The sequence below is a fragment of the Leuciscus leuciscus genome (genome assembly GCF_965113295.1).
Source record: "Leuciscus leuciscus genome assembly, chromosome: 6".
Lineage (NCBI taxonomy): Eukaryota > Metazoa > Chordata > Actinopteri > Cypriniformes > Leuciscidae > Leuciscus > Leuciscus leuciscus.
Window position 1 is genome coordinate 26,160,293 of NC_138730.1, and position 26,401 is coordinate 26,186,693.

A 26,401-nucleotide genomic window follows, 5' to 3' on the forward strand; every position below is an offset into this window, starting at 1 on the left:
GTGCTCTGAGGTTGATTGACAGGCTCGAAGTACACACGACACACAAATAGAAGTAACATTTCTTTCATTTGATATGCTACTACTCATACCTTGATAAGGAAGAACAGACATGCCAACTAGTTATAGACCTTCAGGCAAATATACACATAGCTGAAGCAAACTGATATCATCTTGGTCTGGAGCGAGGTTTCCGTAAGAAAAAGTGAAAATAAGCGTGGCAGTCTGAAATCTTGTCCAATGGCTCTCAATTAAGCCTCGTTCAAACTGTCAGTCCAAATCCGATTTAGAACGGCAAAAAACCGAGCTACATTCATATGGTTTGAAATCCTATTCAAATCGCATTTCTGGAAATCCGTTTGAGTCTGACTGCTCTGATCGGATTTTGCGTGGTTTATGTAACTTTCTCACATCACGTAAAACGTAAATGTCAGATGTTGTTATAGGAAACATGCTGAAAGTCGCCTCAGAAAAAGGGTTGCTTGGTAGCAAAGTACCAGATGAGCAGAAAATGACAATATAAAACGGAGGCATGTTTTGAAACCGGCAGAGACGACAGCACGGAATAAAGCCAGGCATAGGCTACCAGTCTCCTACGTTTCTGTCACTGCTTCATAAAGGGTGATTTATACTTTTGTCTCAAACCTACGCCGTAACTATGTCGTAGCCTATGGTGTAGCCTGACGTGCACTTCTCCAAAAATGTAAAAACGCGTTACGCGGACTGCAAGCGCTGTGATTGGTCTACTAGAACCCCTCCCTCAGGTTTCACATGCTCCCTCTGCATGTGTAATTGCACGTCAACACGGACAACGACGCAGAAGTATAAATAAAAACCGACGCATAGCCTACAGCGTAAAGGCTATGGCGTAGGTCCTGACGCAAAAGTATAAATCAGCCTTTACATGCTTCCTCTGTATGTGTAATAATTGCATGTCCACGCGGACAAAGATGCAGAAAACCAACGAGTAGCCTACATCATAGGTCCGACGCAGAAGTATAAATCAGCCTTAAGACGCAGTAGTCCAGTGGGCGCCGCCGCCAAAATTGTTGCTGCATACCCCTCTGACACGAGGTAGTTGCACCCCTGCTTGCGGTCCGCGTAGAATTGACACGTTGTTACATTTTTGGAGAGGTGCACGTCAGGGTACGCGTGCTACACACAGCCTACGACGTAGCTACGGCGTGAGTTCGATGCAGAAGTATAAATTGGGCTTTAGATACCTTCCTGCCGTCATGTGCTAAATGTTCATATATTCTGCTCACTTAAAACACTTAAAATAGTCTGGAAAATCTGAAAAATATTTGTTACGATTTTATTTTATATAGATATCCTTCTAGTGGATGAATATTTTGTTGCCCCGCCTGCCCATACAGATGAGCCGTGGCTGAATACTATACTTTATGCAATGAATAAATGTAAATTGATTATGTGGCCCTCTAATGGTCTCTTTAAGCACTGCAGCATGATCTGCAAATAACCCTTTCTTCTCTCTATCTCTCCCTCTCTTAGATTCAGAGCAGTGTGACCCCTCATGCCATTGTGGTGCTTCCTAAGACTGATGGCATGGAAATGCTGCTGTGTTATGAAGATGAGGGCGTTTATGTCAACACTTACGGCAGAATCACCAAGGACGTGGTCTTGCAGTGGGGAGAGATGCCCACCTCTGTTGGTGAGTCTGTTTGTTTCAATAGAAACATACAATAGTAACCCATCCTTGCTGTACAAGAACAAAACAAGCCATAGTGACCAGAGAATGACTCCTATTCAATTTATCAAATATTTATCCTCCGAGAATACTTAAAAAGAACCTAGCATATTTTGCTGTGCCGACTGATATCACCCTGATTCCACATTCACAGTGGCACTGATTGGCCTCTACCGCAGTGTCTGTTTGTGTTAGCTTGTTCTGCCAGCTCATCGGCAGAGCTTGAGGGATGCGCAGCCAACAGAAGTGCATGAAAACTACAAAGGGCCGCCACACAATCCTCTGCCTTGTGGGAGGAGATAAAAGTAGTTCACCCAGAGTTCATAAACATTCGAACTATGCATCAACTTCTCTCGTGTTTTGAGAAGTATGAACATGGTTATTTGTGTGTGTGAGCTGGTTTGTGTAACACATTATCTGTAAGATTCAGGGCTTTTGGCACGCTTTGTCATTTATAATAATCTCAATGGGGGAGTGTTTGGGCAGAGCTTCTCGTGGTTTGGCAGGCTGTTATGATTATTAGTAGTTTTCACGGACAGAATTATTCATCTTTAGGGTGATTCCTATGCAATGCGTGCTAATCGTCTGTGGGGAGGTGGAAAAATAGACTGTGTATGAAAAGATGGCATGGCATTCAGAGATCAGTTTTTGCCGTTTGTAAGGAGTGTATTTTATAAGGATAGTTTCATCATTTACTCACCCCTTACTCACTCATGTTGAAAGGCCATTAGTAGTGCTTTTCACAATACGCATCGTTTCAAAACAGCTTTGCAGAAAATCATAATGTTAATGTTTATAAAATCTTAATATCCTCATGCCTTATATTTGCATTTATCACATTAGAGCTGGGTAACAATATAATTTACATTCTGCAATGATGTAATTGATTAATAAGTTGAGATTTGTTATACTGTATATATTGTTTTATATGGTATGTTGATGAATTAAGTTTGATATTCTTGTTTATCCAACTTTATATAGGGAGCTGTATGAAAATATTTAGCAGAATGTCTGTTTAATACAATGAAGGTCGATGGGAACCAGGAAGATATAATAAAAAAAAAAAATATATATATATATATATATATATATATATATATATATATATATATATATATATATATATATATATATATATATATATATATATATATATATATATTTATTGTGATATTTTGTTCAATTCTTGGGGACAGATAGATCAAAGGGATAGATAATTTATGCAGAATTTCCAAGCAGCTCCTTTCCATATAATGACAGTGAATGGGATATATATATATATATATATACACACACAAGTCCTCAATGCAGCTTTTTGTGCTTTATCCAAGTTCTTCTTCTTCCATATGAGGTTTAAAGGTACAATATGTAAGAATTTTGCATTAAAATATCCCAAAATCTCAAGGGCAGTGTTATATATTTTGTTAAGTTGATTACTTACAATATCCCAAATGTTTCCAACTATTTTTAAATCGTGAGAAAATTGCGATTTTATCCAAGGAAACGGGGCGTTAGAACAGGGGTGAGCTGGGAGTCGCCAGTCAATTGCGTCATATCCGCGTTACCCTCGGTTTCCGCTCGTACTGCGTGGAGTCCTGGACAAATGCGGAAGTTGTAGTTGTAGCGTCTATCAAGCTACAAACTTTAGCTTGTTTCTTGCAGTCGTTATGGTACACAATTATTCTTTACCGATTGCAGCTGGTTCTGTCGACAAAGCATGCTTAATTTTATATTTTCCAAATGTAGCATTCGGTAATAGTTATGTTTATGTAAGGAAAGTATTATTGCTTTAGATTTGTGTTTAGTTTATTGACATTGTTTATCACGTCTGGTGTTTATGGCCATGTAAATAAACATAGCATGTGTTATACATAAAGATTAATCAGTATTTTGGCAAATGATGTGGGTATGTTCGAATGTACTTTTACAACAATTGTTTAGAACACGTAAAACTGCGCAGCGTTATCACAACAATGAATTCAACAAATACAGTAACATCTATGATAACCAATTTAGTATTAAACCTTACTTTTCTTGCGGTTAATTCATTTTAATGAAATAAAAGTGTGATGAGGTTTAAGAGTCAGGAAGGAAGAAGACAGGGGTCGGCGTGACTGGGACTCGTAGGCTACTTTATTAAAATAAAGCAAAACAAACAAAAGCCGCGCACAACGCGCATTCACTGTGGCAACCGCGACGGCACAAAACAGTTCAAAAATGAGAGCTCGGATCCACCGGTTCCCTTTCTCTGCGTCCAATTTTCTCTCCAGTCTCTCTCTCTCGTTCCAGCGCGGCTTATAAGCTCTCCACGCCAATAATACTTTGCACTTGATCTACTTGCTCGTCTCTTCTCTCTCCCGTTACAGACCGCGCTGAACCACCGGCCGGAGTCCATCATCACCGGCCGCCACAAAAAGCATGTCATTAAACGCAACATTTATAAAAATAGAACTTAGCCTCATCCATGAACATGATTTTTCGATTCCCGTCTGACTGATTTACATCCACGGTGGAGTTTAAAACGACAGTTCCCATCATTCCACGCTCCTTCACATCGTCATCAAGCTACGCCGTTGTTGTTGTTTGGAATGTAGCGCCCTCTAGCGGCAAAACAATCTTGCATATTGTACCTTTAAGTCATTATTTAAGTAAAAGTCTCACTTGAAGCCTTGGTCCCCATTCACTGTCATTATATGGAAAGGAGCTGCTTGGACATTCTTCATAAATTATCTATCCCTTTGATCTATCTGTCCCCAAGAATTGAACAAAATATCACAATAATAATCGCCAACACTGTTTTTAGTAGCTGATTACACTAAATCTTTTTTAAAAAGTAAAATAATACTTATTCACATTTTTGAGAACTATGGTATATTGTTTTTGGTATAAAGATTTTCTATCCATCAGAACTCAATAAGATGTTCTCTTTTGCAGCTTATATCCACTCCAACCAGATCATGGGCTGGGGAGAGAAAGCCATTGAGATCCGCTCTGTTGAAACGGGCCACCTGGATGGTGTGTTCATGCACAAGAGAGCTCAGAGACTCAAGTTCCTCTGTGAGAGGAACGACAAGGTTAGTCTATTAAGCGCCCTCATACTGTAGACTGGTATTGTTGTTTTAGATCATCTCCAAATGTAAATGTTATTGTTTATCTAAAAGAGCTTAGACCGTTATGGACAAGCCAACAGTTCTCATTTTGTTCTGCAGGTGTTCTTCGCCTCGGTCCGATCAGGCGGTAGCAGTCAAGTGTTCTTCATGACGCTGAACAGGAACACTTTGATGAACTGGTGAAGCTTCTGCAGACCCAGCACTGTGGAGCCTTTTTCCTGTCTGTGAGCACACGGTACATTGACACTTTGGTCTGAAAAACATTTGAAAAAAAAATATTAGAGACTCAGAGGAGTGAGCCTGGAGACAGTCCCGTAGGGAGAGCACTGACTCTCTGCACACGGCTCATGGAGGTGCAGTATCTGACGTCACCTGCAGTGGCACGCAGTTCCCAGAAGAGGGCGCTGATTAACTTGAACTCGGTTTTAGACCTTATTTTGTGGCCTCTGGTAAAGCCTGTTCTTAGGATCCTCCCCTTTACGTTCCTGTTTCCTATTGGTTTTGATTGACTTTTTTTCAGTTTCCAATGAATTTTAGTCAGTTGCATGATTGTAAAGAATTGGACAGTATTTAAAAGATAACAAATGTGGGGATAACATTAGCAAGCACTCAGGCTAAGACCAAGCTTTAGTCTCTTGATGTTACACTTTTATATTGGCAAACAGTTCTGCCAGTTTCACAAGTATCTGTGATGCCCGTTTTTGTCCAATTTCTCAGAAGAGAACGACATGCTCAAAAGAAACGAATAACACTGGTGCTCATTTGTATATTGTCAAGATCCATAGACTGTACATTTATCAAAAGTACTGTATCAATAAGTACTATACTGTATCAAAGTACTATATCAAAGTTTGTTTTATAGCTTTGAGGTTGGAAAGACGGAGCTGAACGGATGAGCGGATCTTTAAGTTGCAAACCATATTTTGAATTCTTTCTTTAACTTTTTTTTGGAATGTTTTAAACATGACGAAACAGGAGCACGAAATATAGCCACACGTGGAAGAAAACAATCCCCCTCACTGGTTGCATGTTTGTGTAGACACTGGATCAGATGTTGTGCGATGTGTATGTCAGAGCAACATGATATCTGAGATCAACTAAATTTAAAAGAAAAAAAAAAGAAAAAGGATGAAAGCACCTGTATTTCAGTGACTATTGAGAATTGATGATGACTTATTTAGATTTCTTTATAGTGCCTAGCACAAGTTAACCTGTGTGAAATCAACCATTAAAGGCACATTGATTTATTGATTTTTGCATTTTAATATTCTTACGCCATAACTTTTACGTTTCATCCATCATTTTAGGCTGCAAGTCTTTTTTTTTTTCAACATTTCAAAAGACTTAGCATTGATGTATTAAGAGGTAGCTTTTATTTTGCAACAATGCTTAATCGGTTAAAAAAAACTTGGGGCTCAAAACATTCCAAAAAGGGAAAAGTGTCTCTATCTGACAATTATGTGGTACTCAAAATCCACAAGTTATAAACAGTCTCTTGGACTAAAATATCACAGATGTTGATCATTACTTCCTGGTACAATATTTGTTACAGTAGGTCAACAGATGTATTGTTTTTGTATTGTTAATTAGATCTTTTTTCAGTTTATTACCTTTTTGGGGGGTTTTGATTTGTATGTTTGCCTTTTGTCTTCATTTCAACGCTTTAGATGTTCTCAAAGTCACTTGATGTTTGCACACTATATAGATATTTATATTTCTTTCACATCTCTTACATAGCAAAAGAAGATATTTTAATGGTGAGGGAATGAGAGGTTTTTAGCAATAATGTCCTGCTGATGTATGTATGCTGTGTGAAACACTGTGTTCAGCCAGTGCTAGGAAAGAACCTCACTGAGCTCTTTTAATTAACTACTTTATTTGACACTCAAGAATGGTTAATGTTTCTGTCTTAATACATTTTTAATGATCGTCGTTCTTTCAGAAACTGTAAACAAGATTTTCAGTTCTTTTACGGTGATAGAAGCTTGTTTTGGTTTGTTTTTTTATTTTATGATAAGAAAAAAATAAAACAAATAAGTACCTTTTTTGGCTCGTGTCTGTGTCCCTCCCTCTGCTGAATCTTTGGCTGTTTTTTACTGAGCTCATGAAAGCACCAGTATCACTGAGCACTGAGAACTTTGCTCTGATAGGTGTAATACATTAACTCTTCTTGCTCAAGCACATACGTCTTTTCCAGCCATTTTTATATGCTATGCAAAAAAAAACACACACACAAAAACACCAATCTTGCAATGCCGACACTTGTCATTCTTCAAAATTTACACCACAAACATTTATCCAAATCCTTTAAAATCATGCAAGTTGTCATGTCCATCATTTTCACCATAGTTAAGAGTGAAATAATAGTCTGGTATTCAGTGAGGAAATGATTTTCCTAAAGCACCATATAAACCGCGGTGAGACATGGACATCATTAGCGGATGGATGAGGGCAGAAGGTCTCCAGCACAACACCCGTGTGCAGCATGATCCTGCAGTGACAGGATTGATCATTTACTGAGTATTGGGAAAGCAGCCGAGAACCTTGGAGCCACTAATAACGACCAAGAGCGTCTTTTGCTGACACTTCATGCAAAATGGAGAAGGTAAATGTTTTCACCTGTCGTCATAAATTTAAATGGATAATGAAAATGCAGTCTATGATTGATGGGTTGATCATGCTGTACAGTAGATGCATATTTAATTTAAATGTATTTTTTGTGGAATGTTTTGAATTTACTCTTGTATGAATGAGACAGCAGACATGATAGTCATGACATGCAGAATCATGAATACAGATGTTATTCATGCTGTGATTGTGATGTTTCTGGATTTATCGTTGTTACTGTGATTTGACTAAATAAACAACCATTTAGTTAAAAATGACCAGAATATGGATTCTTGTTCAATACTAACTGACTAGTAAGAAATGTTTGTACTTTAAGAAATGCAACAGTTTTTAGTTGATATACAAGGACCTGGTCATTCTATATGACTGTTTATTTACATAAGTACTTGGTAATGTGAATGAACTCCGTGTATACACACATTTGTTTTTTGTGATTGTGCATTATTGTTACTATAGTGGATAATTGTAGCAACGTAATATGAGCAAAACACACTGTTAAATTAGTATTACCAGAGATTTTCAGACCATCAAGAGCTTTAGTTCTGTTTACTCAAGTATTACTCACTGCACAAAAAAAAAAACATATCTACATTTCAGATATTTTAAAAGCATATTTGTAGTTGCATCACCTCAATTATCGTGAGTAAAATGTGTTAATCCAACTATCTAATCATGTTTATTGAGCTAAAATCAAATGTTTGTTCAAACAGAAGAATACTTATAAAATTCACATTGGTAACACTTTACAATAAGATCTCATTAGTTAACATTAGTTAATGTATTAACTAACATGCATTAACAATGAGTAATACATTTGTTACAGTATTTATTAATCTTTGTTAATGTTAGTTAATAATAGTTTGTTAATGTTAGTTCACAGTGCATTACATAATGTTAAATACAACTTTATTTTAACAATGCATTATTAAATGTTGAAATTCTCATTAAGATGAATAAATGCTGAAGTATTGTTCATTCTTAGTTCACGTTAACTATAGTTGGCTAATGTTAACTAATGAAACCTTATTGTAAAGTGTTACCTCCACATTTTATTATTGGTATAAATAAAAACACGAACGTAATTGTTCATTAAGAGCGTAATTTTATTAAAATGGATGCATTATATTTTAGTTCACAAACATTTTCTTTCATTCAGTTCAACAGACCTAATGGGCCAGTGAAACAAGCGCGCAGCCATCTTTAGAAAATTGTCTTTGAACTTCCGGTTTTGCGGTAGCTCTGTATATTTCTACGGCATCGTTGTCAAAGAGTAGCCTAATTAGCTGGTGAAATGGATTTACTTATTGTAGAGTTGACGAAGGTTATCACGAGCACTGTAATGTTTAAAGCAAATGGCTTAACAAATGTCAGTTGACCGGGAAGATTTTTAAACAGGCAGTTCGTTCATAAATACGTAAGATCGCTGTGGAAATACAAACCGGAAGACAACAAGCGCAGCGCTGTAAAGGGGCGGGGCTACATTCGATTAAGAGTAAAATATGTAATTGAGCATTGTAATTTTTTTTGCAGATCATTTTGTTTTTATCACTAATTTCTGTAACAATATCTCATTTGTTGACATTAGTTAATGCATTACCTAAAATGAACTAATGATGAGCAACATTTTTACAGCATTAACCATTAATCATGATAGTTCACTGTGCATTAACTAATGTTAACAAATAAAACATTTGATCTGTATTAGTAAATGTTGCGATTAACATTAGTTTATATTAAATGCTGAAGGATTGTTCACATTGGTTATTGTTAATGTTAACTAGTAACAAATGAAACCTTATTGTAAAGTGTGCCCTAATTTCCCTTTAATAAAGAATAAATCAATACAGTATGTTGAATGTTTATGTTTGTATGTGTGTGTGTTAACGGTTGTCCTGTTTTCCTGTCTCGCAGCAGTTAACAGGCACACTCGCTCTGGCAGTGTTCACAGCCACACTTGGATCTCTTCAGATGGGATACAGCCTGGGAGTCATCAATGCCCCACAGAAGGTCAGTCATCATACCATCATTACAACCTTCACACTCCCAGCTGCATTCTGAGCCAGAATGATATGGATTTATCTTCTTAAGATTATATCTTCAAGAGAAAGGACTTTTGTTCTGTATCATTATTAGGATAGGATTTGTCATGGCAGTGTGCCATTTGTGTTATAGGTCATTGAGAGGCACTATGCACGATCTCTTGGTGTCTATAATGAAGAACTGGCCCGTAGAGAAGGAGGAAACACCACAGAACATGAAGAAGTTTCTGATCCTTCTGTGGTCATGTACTGGTCCTTGTCTGTGGCCATCTTCTCCATTGGAGGCATGGTGTCCTCCTTTCTAGTGAGCTTTGTTAGCGACTTCCGTGGAAGGTGGAGTATCTGTGAACTTGGGAATTATTATTTGCAATAACATAAAAAGGAAAGCGCTCAATGACGTGCATTGCAAGAAATAGCTTCAGCTTTCTTTATCTTGAAGAATTAAGATTTATATGTTCAGATACAGTAGAATGACTCATTTGTGTTCCTCTCTGTATAATATTGATTTACAGGATCAAAGGCATGCTGGCAATAAATGTCCTTGCCATAACAGCTGGGCTGCTTATGAGCCTGGCTAAGATGGGCACACCTTACCTCATGGTGATAGCAGGACGCGCTATCATGGGACTGTACTGTGGTGAGACAGAGTATTGCCTATTCAGAGAATCTTGAGAGAAAGTCTAGTTTGAAAGTAGCTTATCATAACTGATGCATAAGAAATAAAAATAACAATAAATAGTAAAAAATGGAGTGAAATTTTATTTAAAATGTGTTAAAAACAAATAAGAAGAAACAAGAACATGTAAGATAAAAGGAAACAGTTCTTTTAATAATAACAACCTTGGTCTAATAATAATTCAAAATCAATATCATATGAGCAGAGCTGTACAGCAAGCTGTTTAGAAAATCAATGATTGGGACATTGCTTTAAAGGTGGGATATGTAATTCTCTTTTTTGGCCATTTTTTCAAAATCACTTGAAATCCTATTCCCAACCCACTTACAGCCACTGAGTTAGAAGCACTGAAATGAAAATTAAGCAATTTAATCATCTGTGGAACGGGCAGGACTCGAAAAACTCCAGCCAATCATTTCCAAGACCACCTAGAATCATTGGACAGTAAGTGCGTCAATCAAACGGTCGTACCATCCCCCCCTCCCCCATCCCCCTCATGTTCTTTGAATGGGTGGAGTCAAAGGAAAGAAGGTAGGACCATTTGAGTTGTGTATTTTCAAAATCTACTGGCCGTTTTGCAAATCACATACCCCACCTTTAAACCAGTTCAATAAACAAGAATTTATTACTGTGTAACTTACATTTTAAATACAATATTTCCAGTTATTTTGTTGATTTTCTGTTTCTCATTATTCATATTTGGCTGCATTAGGCCAATGGGGTTTTTCTAATTCACATTACGATCAACAAATAATTAATTAATAATTAATAATAAAAAGGAAATTTTGCTTTTGAAAATATCTAACATTTTAATTTAACTCAAATGAAAATGATTCAAAATTCAAATCAGTAAAATGATCCAATCTTCTCATCAACGAAAGTAATTCAAAATTAAGTCAAAATATAAACCTTTGTGTACAACACAGTAGCAGTGTTTCCTTAATGAATCAGTGTTTCTGAATGATTCAGTTGAGTGAATGATACAATGACTCACTCATACTGGCAGCACTTGCTTCATTCAACAAATCAGTGTGAATGATGCATGATTCAATCATTGTTTCGTCTGAAATCGCATACTATAGGTACTACATTTGGTTTGAAACGTACTTTGCAACCGTTAAAAAGACAGTATACATTCTTTATAGTATGAATGTGTGTAGTATGAATAAAATGTACTACATACCCCGTTCCTAAATTATTTTCCGTGGCCTCATGGGATAGTAAAGTGTCCATCAAATGTGCACTTCAGAATCTTGCTAGAAGTAGGAGGTCATCCAGGTGCTTTTCGCCCACTGTTTTATGAATACTTTGAATACTCGACTCACATATAGTTTTTTGCCTACGATACAGTATGGAGGTAGGCATATTCAGATGCATCGTTGTCGCTACCTACAAAGGAAGTAGCACTATATATATATCAGATTATATCAGATATCAATAGAGATAGATTAAATGACTTCACGTGCTAAAATGATCTGACTGGTGTACACACTCTAGCCATTCATTCATTACAAATATTTATTTAAATGTATTTGTTTTATTACATTGCACTGTATATGTTTTGTATGTTTATGCAAAATGTTTTGACTGACATATGTGTTATAGGTCTGTCATCTGGCCTGGTGCCCTTGTACATTGGAGAGATTTCTCCAGTGAAGTACAGAGGGGCTATGGGAGCGCTCCACCAACTGGCTATTGTAATTGGCATCCTTCTTAGTCAAGTGAGTGTCAAATCCACAAATACATAAAGATTCAAAGGTTCATAGCGGGAACTGAATATTTAAATGTATTAAATAAAAGAGCATGCACTGTAAAAAAAACTTGCTGCGATTATTTATCACAACTTAAAATCCAACATTGTTTCAACTTTAAAAAATATGTGTTCATGCTTGACTTAAAATATTAAGTTTAGTTAACTTTAGTTAAGTTGGATATTTAAGTTATCTCAACAAATTTTAAGTTGTTATAGCTAAATCGCAGCCACATTTTTTTACAGTTTGGCCATACATGACCTTCCATGGCAAATCAGTTTAACAGTCACCTAAAACAATTGTGATAAAAAAAATAGTGATGCTTTGTAATAGCTTTTCAATGCAAAAAGTAATACGAATTTGTATTTTAAGTCAAACGCTTATGAAGTCTAAGGTCACATTATCTGCTCTGAGTCTTCATCACTTTTAAAAAATGAAGCTTTTATTGAAGTTTAATCTTTGTCGGCTCTTATTAGAAGCTGTAAGATGTGTGCAGGTGTCCTTGTTATCTACAGGTCATTGGTCTGGAGTTCCTGCTGGGAAATGATGACATGTGGCACGTGTTGCTGGGTCTTTCTGGAGCTCCTGCCATCCTGCAGAGTCTGCTGCTGCTTCTGTGCCCAGAGAGTCCTCCATACCTCTACATCAAACTGGGCAAAGTGGAAGAAACATGCAAGAGTATGTGCCAAAGTCTTCTCACTCCTTACTCTTAGACAATGTATGCTTAACATGTCATTTGTATTTATAGAGTAGAGAGATCGTTTTTGTGCAGTGGTAAAAATAGAAACATTTTGAGGATGATCTCATAATAGGCCATAACTTTAGTCATTAAGTTTAAAGAATAAAGTCAACATTAAAGTAGCAATATTTTGAGAATAAAGTTCAAAATTACAAGGATAAAGTTTTGTGAGACTGAAATCGCAATATTATGAGAATTAATAAAGTAACATCACAGTGAAGTTGAGTTGTCCACTGGTTGCTACAGATCGCACAAAACAGGCAATTTCCTGAATGTCTGTCTGGTTATTTCTCCTTAATAAATTCAATTTCCTACTGTTCATAACCGCTGCCAGATACTAATGAAAACTCTCTGCCGATTTGCCAAAAGTATTTCTTTGTTAGTAAATATTAACTCATGCTAATCATGCTAGTATCTAAATTCTCCAAATCCATTCTCTGCATTGATGAACATTGTTTTATGTTAAAAGGCTTGCTTATAGGAATATATATATATATATATATATATATATATATATATATATATATATACATATATATACATTTCCCCTCAAAATACTTTCACGCCATATTACACAAAATGTATGACTTTATATGATACTTTTTTTAAATATATATGATAAAAACAGTGATGCTTTATAATTGCTTTTCAATGCAAAAAGTAATACGAATTTGTATTTTAAGTAAAATGCTTATGAAGTCTATATATTTACGACATTACAACTTTATTCTCATCATAACCTTATGACTTTGTTCTTGTAACATTATAAATTCTTTTTTTTTTCTTTTTTTTTTCGTGTCACTGTCATAATAATTTGAATGTTTTACAATTTAATTAATTCTCTTCTCTCTAAAGGCCCTTTCATAGCCAGAAGGAACACCATAATGACAAATATTCTTCCAAAAAATTGTGGGGGAAAAAAAGGGATTCCAAAAATATTGTGACTCTGTGTCGTTGTTGTCATAGTTGTGACATGGATTCCTCTATTCTCTTAGAGTTGAGTGATTTTTAAAACATAAAACATAAAAAAATATGTTTGATTTTTAAAACATAAAAAATAGCTTAGTTGTCGTTATAGTTATTGTTTTTGGTGTCAACATCCTCAAAGATCAGACAAAATAATGATGCTCAGTTTTTCCCTTCCTTTTTCCTTCTGGTAGGTCTGAAAAGGCTGAAGGGAGATTACGACACCTCAAAGGACATAGCAGAGTTGCAGGCGCAGAAGGAGGAGGCCATGAAAGAGGAGAAGATGTCCATCCTGCGTCTGCTCCGTTCCTCTGTGTACCGCCAGCAGCTCTTTGTGGCCCTGATGATGCATTTCTCCCAGCAGTTCTCTGGGATCAACGCTGTACGCTCAATTTTACTCCCCTACTCCAATTTCATTGGGGAAAAAAAAAAATTTCAATTGAAGTTTTATGGACCACATTACTATTATACAACAGTAATATTTGATCTTGTTTTTGTGTTTTTTCTAGATCTTTTATTACTCTACTTCGATCTTCCAGACTGCAGGGGTCGGTCAGCCTGTGTATGCCACTATTGGAGTGGGAGTTGTAAACATCATTTTCACCCTTGTGTCGGTAAATAGACACTAATTTAAAGGCAAACACCGGCTGCTGAGGAACAGGCTCTCGTCTCTTAGAAACAGCAGAGTGCCGTTGCCTCTTGGGTCTTACTTTCCTTTAATGCTTTTTGACAGTAACTCAAGACTGATATTGTAGATAAATCCAACTTAGTTGAGAGCGTGTTTCTTTAGACAACAGCTAGCAATTGTTAGAACTGAAAGGCAGAACAACACTCATTAGCACTATGATCATAATTTGTCAAAATTTAGATTCGATTTATAAAATAAAATGATCAACATTATTAATCATGCTCACGTTTCACACCGCACCTTGAATCTTGTGAAAGGATTATATAATAAGTTATAATAACTGCTGGATCAGCAGAGGTCTGTCGGCTCATAGAGCTGGAGAGAAGCCATATTTTATCTTTGCAGTGTTTATCTATGCTAGTTCAAGGGCAGCCTGCTAGTGAAAACAGTTTTGAGCAATGAGTCAATAGCTACTCTAAATCAAATAATCCATTCAGAACATGTTTAATCTGGTGCATGAAAGCACAATGCTTTTAGAAAGTCATTTTCTGATTTTGGCTCTAAAGAAATTAATAGTCATTTTGGAAAATATGTTGTATATATAATTTCACATGAGATTCCGCCACAAGATTCTGCTCAGCCCTTTTCCTCACAATTTTTCACAAGTAAAAAAAGAAAAAAATCCGAATTGCGAGTTAATATCTTTCAATAAATTTTTTTTTTCAATTGCATCAGAATTGCGAGTAATAAAAAAGTCTGAATTGTGGGTTATAAATTCGTAATTGTGAGTTATAAAATCAAAATTGCGAGAAATAAATTCACAATTGTGAGTAAAAAGTCAAAATTGTGAGATATAAATTTGCAATTGTGAGAAAAAAACTCAAAATTGTGAGATGTTAATATGCAATTGTGAGAAAAAAGTCAAAATTGTGAGATATAAATTCACAATTGTAAGAAAAAGTTAAAATTGTGAGATGTTAATATGAAATTGTGAGAAATAAGTCAGAATTGTGGGATATAAATTCACAATTGTAAGAAAAAAAGTCAGAATTGTGAGAGAAATTTGTGGAGGAAACAAGCTTCTATTGAAGTCAGATAACTACAGCTTAATGAAAATAAAGGGTTGCCTCATGAAGGCCACCATGTTGCGATCACATGACCAGCCAAAAATTTTTAATTTTGTGTCTGAATTGTGATTTTGGTGGTGTGGAACCCCTAAAATCTGGTGGTAAAGTGGAAACATGATAGAAAGAAAGGAAAAATAAAATATAAATGAATATTTAATAAATATGAAACAATATAATAATAATAACAATAATAATAGACAGTAGTAATACAAATTATTATTATTAAACAGTAGATAAAATATTTTGAATAATGAATAAATTAATAATAAAAATCAATTATAATACATGGATAAATATCCAAATATCACTACAGCCTAAAAATAACTGGTTGTATAACAGTTCAAAGCCACTAGATGTCAGTATATGGCAAAAATATATATAAATAATTAATTAATTGAAAACTCTGAGTGCACCTTCGAGAAGTCTTTAAGCATACAGGCAAATCTAGATTATTCTTGCGATTCTTGAACAGTCTGGTTCATTTATGTGTCTGTATGCGCGCTCTCCAGGTGATCCTGGTGGACAGAACGGGCAGACGAACTCTCACTCTGGTTGGGTTGGGAGGAATGTGCTGCTGTGCAGTGGCCATGACAGTGGGTCTGGCATTTCAGGTATAATTGGCATTTTCAAATATAAAAGGGAGAAAACTCTAATTGAGGAGGTATTAGAGTACCAGAAATTGTCATTAGACAAAGTGGTCTGTGATTGTTTAATAATTCTCTCTCTTCTGCTTTTCAGGATGTTTACTCATGGATGAGCTACCTCAGCATGACGGCCATATTCATGTTCGTGTCTTTCTTTGAGATCGGGCCTGGACCAATCCCGTGGTTCATTGTGGCAGAGATCTTCAGTCAGGGACCACGTCCAGCAGCCATCGCATTAGCTGGGTTTTGCAACTGGACATGCAATTTTATTGTTGGCATGTTTTTCCCTTATTTAGAGGTAAGAGTTTCCTGCATCTCTACAATTGTGCAGTATTCTTACATGCCATCACTACACAAGGTCTTCAAAATAAGAATAAATCTAACTTTGCTTTGGTCCCTAGAGTCTTTGTGGGAGCTATGTCTTCGTCATTTTTGCAGTACTCCTGTTCGGTTTCACCGTTTTCATCTACTTGCGTGTACCTGAAACAAAAGGGAAGACTTGTGAAGAGATAGCAGCAGTTTTCCACCGCAAACGTGGAACCCCTCCTTCCAAACCTCAAGAAGAGGCTGAGATGGTGCAGCTCAAGGGCTCTACAGAGGCCTGAAGGAGGACCCTTAGTTTATGGCAACTGTGGAATGAACGTTGTTACTGCCGTCACAGAACTTACCTGTTATGACATAACTGAATCTGATCTGCTGTATATTCCACTAAGCCTCAAGCAGAGCTCATCCTTTGACAGGAAATAATTAGTCTAGATGCTATAGTAAAGAGATTAACTAAACACAATAGCTTAATATTGACAGACGGTGCAGTATATACACTGGCTTTGGCGCAGCTGATGTTGAATTTAGATGATTGTATATTACTTTTATATTCCCAAAGTTATATATCTGTTAAAATATATTTTCAGTGTATTTCAGTAGTGGTTTGATGGTTGCAAATTTAAAGTGATTTGTCCTTTCGGTTTAGGGGAGAATTTTTTATGTCACCTGAGATTTGTGTGATAAGCTATAAATCAACTGAAAGAAGGTTATACAAACTTACATAATTAATATGGGAGTTATGATATATTTAAAATTAATATATGAAGAAACATCATCTACAATTGTTTAGTGTATACATATATTCAAAGACAAAATGTAAGAATGTCTTACATTTTGTTCTAGAGTCACAATGGTTGTATTACATTTGTGTATTTTTTGCCATTATAAAATTACTCATATTTTAAAGTAAACCATTCAAAACAACCTTAATTATTTGCTTTGCTATAGATATCTAAAAATCCCAAGACTGTTAGGACATAGGCTAATAATTACTTTATAGTTTTGCAGAATAGAATCAGAATCCTTAAATTGTATTATATTAAATGATACATAGGAAGGCATTTGAAAACACAATGGTGCTGAAACCCTTTTCATGTGTCTTTTAATCTGTTGCTATAGTCATTCTTCCATTTAAAGTTATACTAAATGGCAGTTTGATGAGTGTCAAAGTACATGGAAAGTTGCAGTGAATGTTATGTTTACTCTATTGTTAAAAAGTTTGGGGTTTGCAAGTGTCTTATTTACTCACCAAGGATGCATTTATTTGATCAAAAATAAACTAAAAACTAAAAAAAATTATATAACTGTTTTGTGTTTTAATATATGCTATTTTGAAATGCAATTTATTCCTGTTTATACTCAGTCTTCAGTGTCACACAATCTTTCAAAAAATGTTGTATGCTGATAATATTATCAATGTTGAATAAGCTGGAATGTGGAGCCCCAAATTAGTCTTCAGTTCCTTCTCTAATGAACTGATTTTTTTGCTATTAGATAGTAGCCTACTACAGAACAAATGATGAACTCCAATATATAAACCCCGAAATCATCATATTTTGTAAATGGTGGGAAGAGCAAACACAATAATGGCATATGATACATTCAACTATGAAATGAAGGTTGGGTTCAAGAAGAAGGGTTAACTTGCTCTCAGGACAAGGGTAACGTTACGTTTCAGAAATGACAGCAAGTTGCCACGTGTTTGCAATGAAAACAATGATAAATATACTAAACTTATTTTATCAATTAAATTTGATGGCCAAAACATTGGTTGGATAATTTTGTACGGTGTACTTTAAAGTTGTACTATTTCGTGATATTTGTGGTGTTGTTGTTTCATAATTGCTTTTTTCTGCTTAAATTTGAGCACTGCGCAGGCAGCTGTAGCAGTTTCTCCTCGTGCATGAGAATCTCGTTGCCGTAAAGTTGCGCGCATGCGCAGATCTTTCCGTCTTTTGTTGGAAGGGAATGACTGGCGTTTTCAATGCTCTCTGCTACAGCATCGCAACATTTATAGGCGAATCCTCTTAATACAACACAGCGTGTGGATACTACTCTGGAAGAGGATTTGGCGATTGAAGACGGTGTCCTGAAGCGGTCGATTGCGTGATCAGAGCGTCTGGGTGTGGAGTTGTTTTATTTTGCATGTGTGTCAAAGCTAGAAAGAGCAGCATAACGGCCTGGCAAAAGTTCTTGATTCCCATGCGAACATCTCTGTTTACTCGTTTTTGAACAATGTTCCATGATAAGGGTTTGTTCCCGAGCGAAAGCAAGGTTTATATGTTTGTAAGCTAATATACGTTCTTTAAATGATTCGGTCAACTTAGTAGTTCCGGTTAACTTTGCGTGTAAGTTAGCTGTAAAGTGAGTCATTCATCCAGCTCAAACATTCAAACGGCGCCTCTGACTGCACTAGATTAGGCGAATTTAGCGAGGTTCAACTTTTGCGCGCCTTTTGTGGGTGTCCAGGCCGTGCTAGTTTGTGGTAGATTTGTTCACATTTACAACACTGGTAATGAGTTCGTAGTCAAGTTTAAGTTACGGTCTATTAGAGCACCCCAAACAGCTTAAATGTTGTTTTAGCGTTAACGTGCTCTCTGTTAAGTCTGTAATATTTACACATTAACAGACAAATGTATATTCTATCGTTATTTCAGCAAAATGTGCGAATGTTTTACCACACTTATAGGGATAGTTCACCCTAAAATGAACATTCCGTCATTTCCTCACCCTCGCCTCGTGTCGCTCCTGTGTGACTTTGCTCTGTTGAACATAAGTTTTGGTTATCATTGACATTTGTTGTCTGTTGCAATTTCTCACATTTCCTTTAAGGTTTCACAGAGGAAATGAAAATTATGACAATTTAAAAAAAAAAAAATTGGGGTGAACTATCTCTTTAAAAGTACCATACGGTAATATTTTTGCACACGTGCCGTGGTACTACCTTGGATTTTTAAGCGTAGTATGTATTAAATAACCACAGTGTTACTATCTGAGACCGTCTGTGCTCCTATGTAAATACAATTACATGCATGTGGTAATTATTTCGTTTTCTTCTGCGCACAGAATCCTCATCGATTAACCCATCATGGCTGATCTTGATACTGATTTCACCAGTGGAGATGCTGGGGCTTCTCTTACCTTCCCCATGCAGTGCAGTGCTCTGCGTAAGAACGGCTTTGTGGTGCTAAAGGGACGTCCATGCAAGATTGTGGAGATGTCTACTTCCAAGACTGGCAAGCATGGACACGCCAAGGTATCAAATTAATAAACTCACTGTTGAGGGCTTAATTTAAAATAACGACCACATTGCATATTACTGAATCAGTAACATTGTAGTCATTAAAAGTTTAAAATGCATTTGCTTAATTTCCTTTTCAGGTCCACATGGTTGGAATAGACATATTTACTGGAAAGAAAAATGAAGATATCTGTCCTTCTACCCACAACATGGATGTTCCTAATATCAAGAGACTGGACTATCAAGTAAGTTCAAACCGTAGTCAACCTTAGGCCACATTTATCAATATTCATCAGCCATGTTCACATATACAGTGTAATGATTTGTGCTAAAGAATTTGCACTAAACAGAAAATGTCGACATTTGATCTATTCTGTGTCGTCTTTTAATTAATGTGTATTGTTTTGCCTTTCCTTTGGCACAGCTGGTTGGCATCACCGATGGCTACCTTTCCCTGCTGAAGGATAATGGAGACTTGCGTGAGGACCTCAAGCTGCCTGAGGGGGATCTGGGCAAAGAAATAGAGAGCAAATTTGAATCTGGGGATGAATTTCTGGTCTGTAGCTATTACATCCTTTAAAATTCACATCAATTTGTATACTGTGAGCCTGTTCATTTTTTTTTTATTGACTTTTTAGATGAAGAGGTTTTATTCATTTAATTTAGATCAGGGGTCTAGATCATAAGGACCCCTTAGTGGACATTGGATTGGTCCTTAGTGGCTGATCATGGGTCCACACACCATGTCAGAATTAGCATAATTATGAGATTCTGGCTTGTAAAAAGCATTCATGTCCTCGTAGAACTTATTACAACTTACAAACTCTTTTATTTGTTTTACAAAATTTTCAGAGTACTCTGACTTGTACCTTATGACCGCTGCCACGCCATGTGGAAACAAGCAAAATGGCAGCTTTTTTTATTGTTAATTTAATGCAAGAATAACCTGAAAAATAAACTAAAGACATTCATTAGTTTAATATAGCTTGCACAGAGTGGAATAACTATATTATATCTTTATAATGCAATTTAATTGTACTTTTAATGTAGAAAGGGCAAGGAGACATTAGCTGAACATCTTAACTTTTAGCTTATTAGGGATGAATTTGTGTTTTGCTTGATGCAATTTTCACATTGTTTGAGGTCAAATCATAATTGGTGGACCCCTGTTAAACACACCTAAATTAGTTTTTTGGTAACACTTCAGTTTAGGGTCCAATTCTCACTATTAACTAGTTGCTTATTAGCATGCATGTTACTAGGATATTGCCTGTTTATTAGTACTTATAAAGCACATATTAATGCCTTATTCTGCATGAGCATATTCTACATCCTACCCAATACCTAAACTTAATTCCCTAACTATTAATTAGCAGTAATTAGGAGTTTGAGGCAAAAGTCGTAGTTAATAGTGATAATTGGACCCTAAACTAAAGTGTGACCAGTTGTTTTTCTAAATGCATTGTTTCAGTTTAGTTGGACGGGTATTAGCAAAATATTGACATTAAAGTTGCGATAAATCTTTTGTTCCACATTGTGATGCACATCCAAGTGTTACAGATTTTTTTTTAAATGGAAAAAAATGTGGGATGTGGGCATTGCACTCAAATTAATGTAGTGAATGTAAACATTTGAGTTACTGAATTTAGAAAATGGATAGGGTGAATTCCCATTTCATGATGACTCTAAAAGTAGTCCTAGTGTTTTACTAACTCATTTTGAAAAAGAGTTAATTTTTGTGACTTCTTTCTCTCTTTTAGGTCTCTGTGTTGGCTGCCATGGGGGATGAGTGTCCCATTGCCATCAAGCCCATGAGCTCATAATGAACAGAAGCTGACGGGCTGGTTGAGTGAGGGCCTCTGTACCACAAATATTACATTTTAGTTCTAAAAGTCACCAAAGCCACAGCCTTCGCAAACCACCTAGAATCGTTTCTGTTAAACAGTAAAGATGCTGGACCTTTTGACCTGTCTCATGAGGTGTTGTCTAATCAGGATATTTCATATCACAAAGGGTTTCCTGCACGCTTGTTCTTTATTATTTCCCCCTCATTCATTCCTTTTTCATTATACAGATGCACTTTTATCATTCATTAAAAAAATGGGAATAGTTTTTTAAAGCTCTTCTTATTGCAGAAACCTTTTTATTCATGCCGACAGGCCTTAAACTGTTGCAAATCAGGCAGCAGCCATTGAAGATTACCTCTATGAATCTCACTGACTAGTTTGCCGGCATTTGGTACATCTACATTCGTGCCAAAGCCTGTGTGTCTCAGGTAGGCTAGGATTTGTCTGAATGTCACTCTAACAGCTTGGCACTTGTTGGGGTGGCCGGCAACTAGCGTTCCTAAGGCAGATAACGGACTAAAAAAATTTTACTGACATATAATCCAGACCAAATGACCAAATATAATGTAGTTGATCTAAATTGCAAAACCTGTTGTTGTTTTGTTTTTTTTGGAAGTAATTCTAGTTTTACTCCACGTGAACTTTTCTTTAGTTTAAGTTTACAGCATTTGACCCTCCATACTGAACACTTATTTTGGTAGCAAAGCAATAACCCAATACCTTTGTTACATCTTTTTAGTAGTAAGGGAAGATGTTAAGAAGGGCCTTTGAGCTTTGCACTGGCTAACCTGCTGTGATGCAGCAGTAATGAACGCCCTCTGTAACAAACTCTGTTTACAGTAGCTTTGCTATACAACAAATTTCTATGCTGCATAAATTAGCTTATTTTTTGTACTTACAGACAGGCACAGAGTGTGCACTAAAGGGCTTCAATATCAACACTTTCAGTTCACGCTCTATAGTATCTTACATGTACCTGGCTTGTTTACTGGTATAAAGGCTTTATTAGTTTTTTTCCCTCCTCCACTTCAAGGGCACACTTTGCATTTGGCTCATAAAAATCTAGTATTTTGTAGTAGTAAGCATTTTTATTTTATTTACTCAAATTCCTTTTTTGATGTAGAAATAAGGAGCGTTGCTGTTGTATCTGCATATGGGTTCCTCTTGGTGTAGGTTTGAATTGGAATTTTTTTTTTATTATAATTTTGTTTACTCTAGAATGGACCAGCAAATATGAGAACTCTTGGTTGGGCAGAATGTTTTTTTTTTCTTAAGAGGTATTTTCAGCTTTGTTGGGTGTCCTGTTTCAACTAATTTTTGTTATTGTTAATCTAGCTCTCGTATAAAAAGTAGCCTGAGAGCTCAAGTAAGTGGAAAGTATTGTATGGCTGTACAGTATTGAAAAGATTTCACGTTGGCATATAAATCTCAGCGAGTCTCTCAGGTTTCCAGTGTTCAGTTATTTTGCTGTTTGTAGTATTGGTCCTAAGTATCCCTGTAAAATACCTCTCTCTATCTGCAAATCATTAGTGTTCATGCTTGCGAGTGAATTACATGCGTTTTTTTTTATTTTATATATATATATAGATTCATATTTTTGGTTCTTTTCTTTAATTCAGCAGCTTGACTGAGTTAGACAGAAATGTGGGTCATTACCAGTGCAGACTGTAAGGAGATGCTTAATCAGACAAGCAGTAGAAATAATAGTGTTCAGTGTTTTTCATATGGCTAGTTGAATGATAATTGTAAGAAACCACAAATTGGGATATGAGGGGAGCAATTATAATAAACTCAACTGAAAAACATACAAGCTTTTGTGTTTTTTTTTTTGTGTTTTTTTTGTTTTCCATTTTACAACAAGCGTGGCAAGACATTTTTAGTTCGGTTTAATATTTCTCTTTGGAGTCAGCTTTAAATATTTTAAAGAAGTCTCTTATGCTTACTAAGAACAAAAAATGCAAACATTTTTATAAATGATATGTTTAATTTAAAAATCTATTTTAATATAGGTTCAAATGGAAATTAATTTCCTGTGATGGCAAAGCTGAATTTTCAGCATCATTACTCCAGTCTTCAGTGTCACATTATCCTTCAGAAATCATTATAATATGCAGTTTTGTGCTCAAAAACATGTATTCTCATAGTTGGAAACGGTTGTGCTGCTTAAGCTTTTGTGGAAATCATGATACATTTTTCCCTGGATATTTTGATGAATAAAAAACCCCGTCAAAAGAACAGCATTTATTTGAAATAAAAAGCTTTTCGAAAAACATTAGAGATGTGTGTGTATATATACAGTCGTGCTCAGAATTAATCATACCCCTGGTAAATATGATGATAAATGGCTGTAAAAAATAAATCTGCATTGTTTATCCTTTTGATCTTTCATTAAAAAAATTGGCAAAAATCTAACCTTTCATTGAAGTAAAATAACTGAAAGTGGGGGGGAAATCACATTATGAAATGTTTTTTTCCAAAACATGTTGGCCACGATTATTCATACCCCTAGAATTTTTTTATGAATAAAATATCTCTGAAGTATATTCCAATTAATATTTACCTTTTTTAGCACACCAGGGTGACTAGGAACATGAAATTGTCCAGCTATGACTTGTTGTTTCACAGGAGTTTAAATATGAGGAAACACAAAGGCCAAATTCCCTTAATCATCCATCACAATGAATAAAACCAAAGAACATAGTTCTGATGTGCAGAAAAAGATTGTTGAGCTTCACAAAATAGAAAGTCGATGTAAGAAAATAGCTAAAGAATTGAAAATCCCCATTTTGACCATCAGGGCAATAATTAAGAAGTTCCAATCAACTAAAGATGTTACGAATCTGCCAGGAAGAGGACGTGTGTCTATATTGTCTTAATGTACGGTGAGGAGGAAAGTTTGAGTGGCCAAAGACTCTCCAAGGTTCACAGATGGAGAATTGCAGAGATTAGTTGAGTCTTGGGGTCAGAAAGCCTATTTAAAAAAAAAAAAATCAAACTACCCCTACATCACCACATGTTGTTTGGGAGGGTTTCAAGAAAAATGCTCCTCGCTCATCCAAAAACAAACTCCAGCATATTCAGTTGTCAGACACGACTGGAGCTTCAAACGGCACAGGGTTCTGTGGTCAGATGAAACTAAAAAAAGAGCTTTTTGGCTGCAAACACACTAGATGGGTTTGGTGCACACAAGGATAAAAGTACCCCATGTGTACAATTTAATATACCATTGGATCTTTAATGTTGTGGGCATATTTTTCTGCTGGAGGTCCTGGACTTCTTATTCAGATACATGGCATTGTGGATTCTATCAAATATCAACAGATAAAAAATCAAAACCTGACGCCTTCTGCTAGAAATCTTATAATGGGCCGTGGTTGGATCTTCCATCAGGACAACGATCCAAAACAAACATCAAAATCAACACAAAAATGTGTTAGGGAGAACAAAATGAAGCTTCTGCCATGACCGTCTCAGTCCCCTGACCTGATGAGTGGGCTGAACTGAAGAGGAGAAGCACCAACATGGATCTGGGAATCTGAAGGATCTGGAGAGATTCTGTATGGAGGAATGGTCTCTGATCTCTTGTCAGTTGTTCCCCAAACTCATCAGGCATTATAGAAGAAGACTCAGAGCTGTTATCTTGACAAAAAGAGATTGCAAAAAGGTATTTAATAAAAGGGTATGAATAATTGTGGCCAACGTGTTTTGGAGAAAAACATTTATTTTATAATGTGATTTCCCCCCCACTTTCAATTCTTTTACTTAAATGAAAGGTTAGGATTTTGCCAATTTTTTGAATGAAAGATCAAAAGGATAAACGATGCAGATTTATTTTTTACAGCCATTTTTGATCATATTTACCAGGGGTATGATTAATTCTGAGCACAACTGTATATATATATATATATATATATATATATATATATATATATATATAAACAAATATACTGTCATTTTGATTTCACAATTTAATGCATTCTAGTTGAATAGAAGTTATTTCTTTTTAAAAATCTTACTGACCCCAAACTTTTGAAAGTTAGTCAATGTAGTCTGTACCTAATTAGATTATCTTTCAATGTCTATCTGAATTGTTATATCCACTCATTAAAACTGTATAATTCCTAAAGAAAAAAACTGCAATAAGCAATTACAGCCAAAGCTTTGCATAGCTACACAATTTTGAATGGATTAGCAGTGTTTGTTTTTCCAGTGTTCCAATGAACAATTGACTCATAAAGAATCCCAGTTAACCAAAATTTGACACTGTCTTAAATATTGTGCCCAATTGCTGCCAACAGTCAGTTCTGTGGTATTTTGTTGGTTGAAACAAAAATGGCATTTTGCATGTCAGTCTGAAGTTGGCAAGCTTTTTAGTTTTCAAAAATGTGCTTCTGATTATGATTTTTTTCAAGTCTTGAAGATGCTTTGGCAGAGGCTTCAGTGTGGAACTTGGGGGTCCTGACTTTGATACACTGCTTTATGTGATTTATTATTTTCACAAGTCTTATGACATTATAATTTAATACTGTGAAGCTGCTTTGATACAATCTGTATTGTGAAAAGCGCTATACAAATAAACTTGACTTGACTTGACTTATATTTTTGCATTTCCCCTTTAAATTCCCTGAGTGGTCTCCTGTATTTTCATATTTATAAAATACTGTAGCCACTAGATGTCAGTAAAGCACAGTAAAACCACCACTCCAGATTTGCCCAACCTGCTTTTGGTTAAGAAACTTACTTTTTTCCTTTTAGCTTTCCCCCTGTTTACATATGAGTCTGCTAACAGGAGCCCTGAGGCATTGCCAAATGGTTCCTATATAGAAATTATGTTCTGCTATACATTTCAGAGACGGATTGTGAATTGAAGTGCTCTGTTTACATTTCTCTGAAACAAGAACGTCATTCTAGGGGCCAGAATAAGATGTAGATTCAATGCAGATGTAGATGCCTTTCAGTCCATATGGTCTTATATG

The 26,401-nt window shown here is 35.8% G+C and overlaps 3 protein-coding genes and 1 long non-coding RNA gene across 10 annotated transcripts in view; all 4 read left to right on the forward strand.

The window, feature by feature from the left end:
* The window catches only part of tnika (TRAF2 and NCK interacting kinase a), a 94,577-nt gene extending 87,717 nt beyond the window's left edge, over window positions 1–6,860 (forward strand). For all 7 annotated transcript variants that reach the window (XM_082171972.1, XM_082171973.1, XM_082171975.1 and 4 more), the window contains 3 exons: window positions 1,510–1,669; window positions 4,640–4,779; window positions 4,915–6,860. In XM_082171972.1, coding sequence (XP_082028098.1) covers window positions 1,510–1,669; window positions 4,640–4,779; window positions 4,915–4,998 — 384 coding nt within the window. In that variant the 3' untranslated portion in view covers window positions 4,999–6,860. The remainder of the gene's footprint in view (window positions 1–1,509; window positions 1,670–4,639; window positions 4,780–4,914) is intronic.
* A 401-nt stretch (window positions 6,861–7,261) lies between these two features.
* Window positions 7,262–16,800, forward strand: slc2a2 (solute carrier family 2 member 2). The gene is made up of 11 exons (XM_082172012.1): window positions 7,262–7,420; window positions 9,355–9,450; window positions 9,616–9,815; window positions 9,995–10,119; window positions 11,764–11,879; window positions 12,425–12,587; window positions 13,809–13,996; window positions 14,124–14,228; window positions 15,879–15,980; window positions 16,108–16,311; window positions 16,415–16,800. The coding sequence occupies exons 1-11, from the start codon at window positions 7,412–7,414 to the stop codon at window positions 16,616–16,618; spliced, it is 1,512 nt and encodes a 503-aa protein (XP_082028138.1). The 5' UTR covers window positions 7,262–7,411; the 3' UTR covers window positions 16,619–16,800.
* LOC309500401 lies at window positions 14,235–15,674 on the forward strand. Its single transcript, XR_014206563.1, has 2 exons — window positions 14,235–15,162; window positions 15,204–15,674. It is a non-coding gene; the product is annotated as an uncharacterized lncRNA (long non-coding RNA).
* Window positions 16,801–18,278: 1,478 nt separating the features above from the next.
* On the forward strand, window positions 18,279–23,700 carry eif5a2 (eukaryotic translation initiation factor 5A2). The gene is made up of 5 exons (XM_082172033.1): window positions 18,279–18,460; window positions 19,404–19,593; window positions 19,719–19,823; window positions 20,003–20,134; window positions 21,339–23,700. Exons 2-5 carry the CDS (start codon window positions 19,426–19,428, stop codon window positions 21,399–21,401), a joined length of 468 nt encoding a protein of 155 aa, XP_082028159.1. The 5' UTR covers window positions 18,279–18,460; window positions 19,404–19,425; the 3' UTR covers window positions 21,402–23,700.
* The last annotated feature ends 2,701 nt before the right edge of the window (window positions 23,701–26,401 follow it).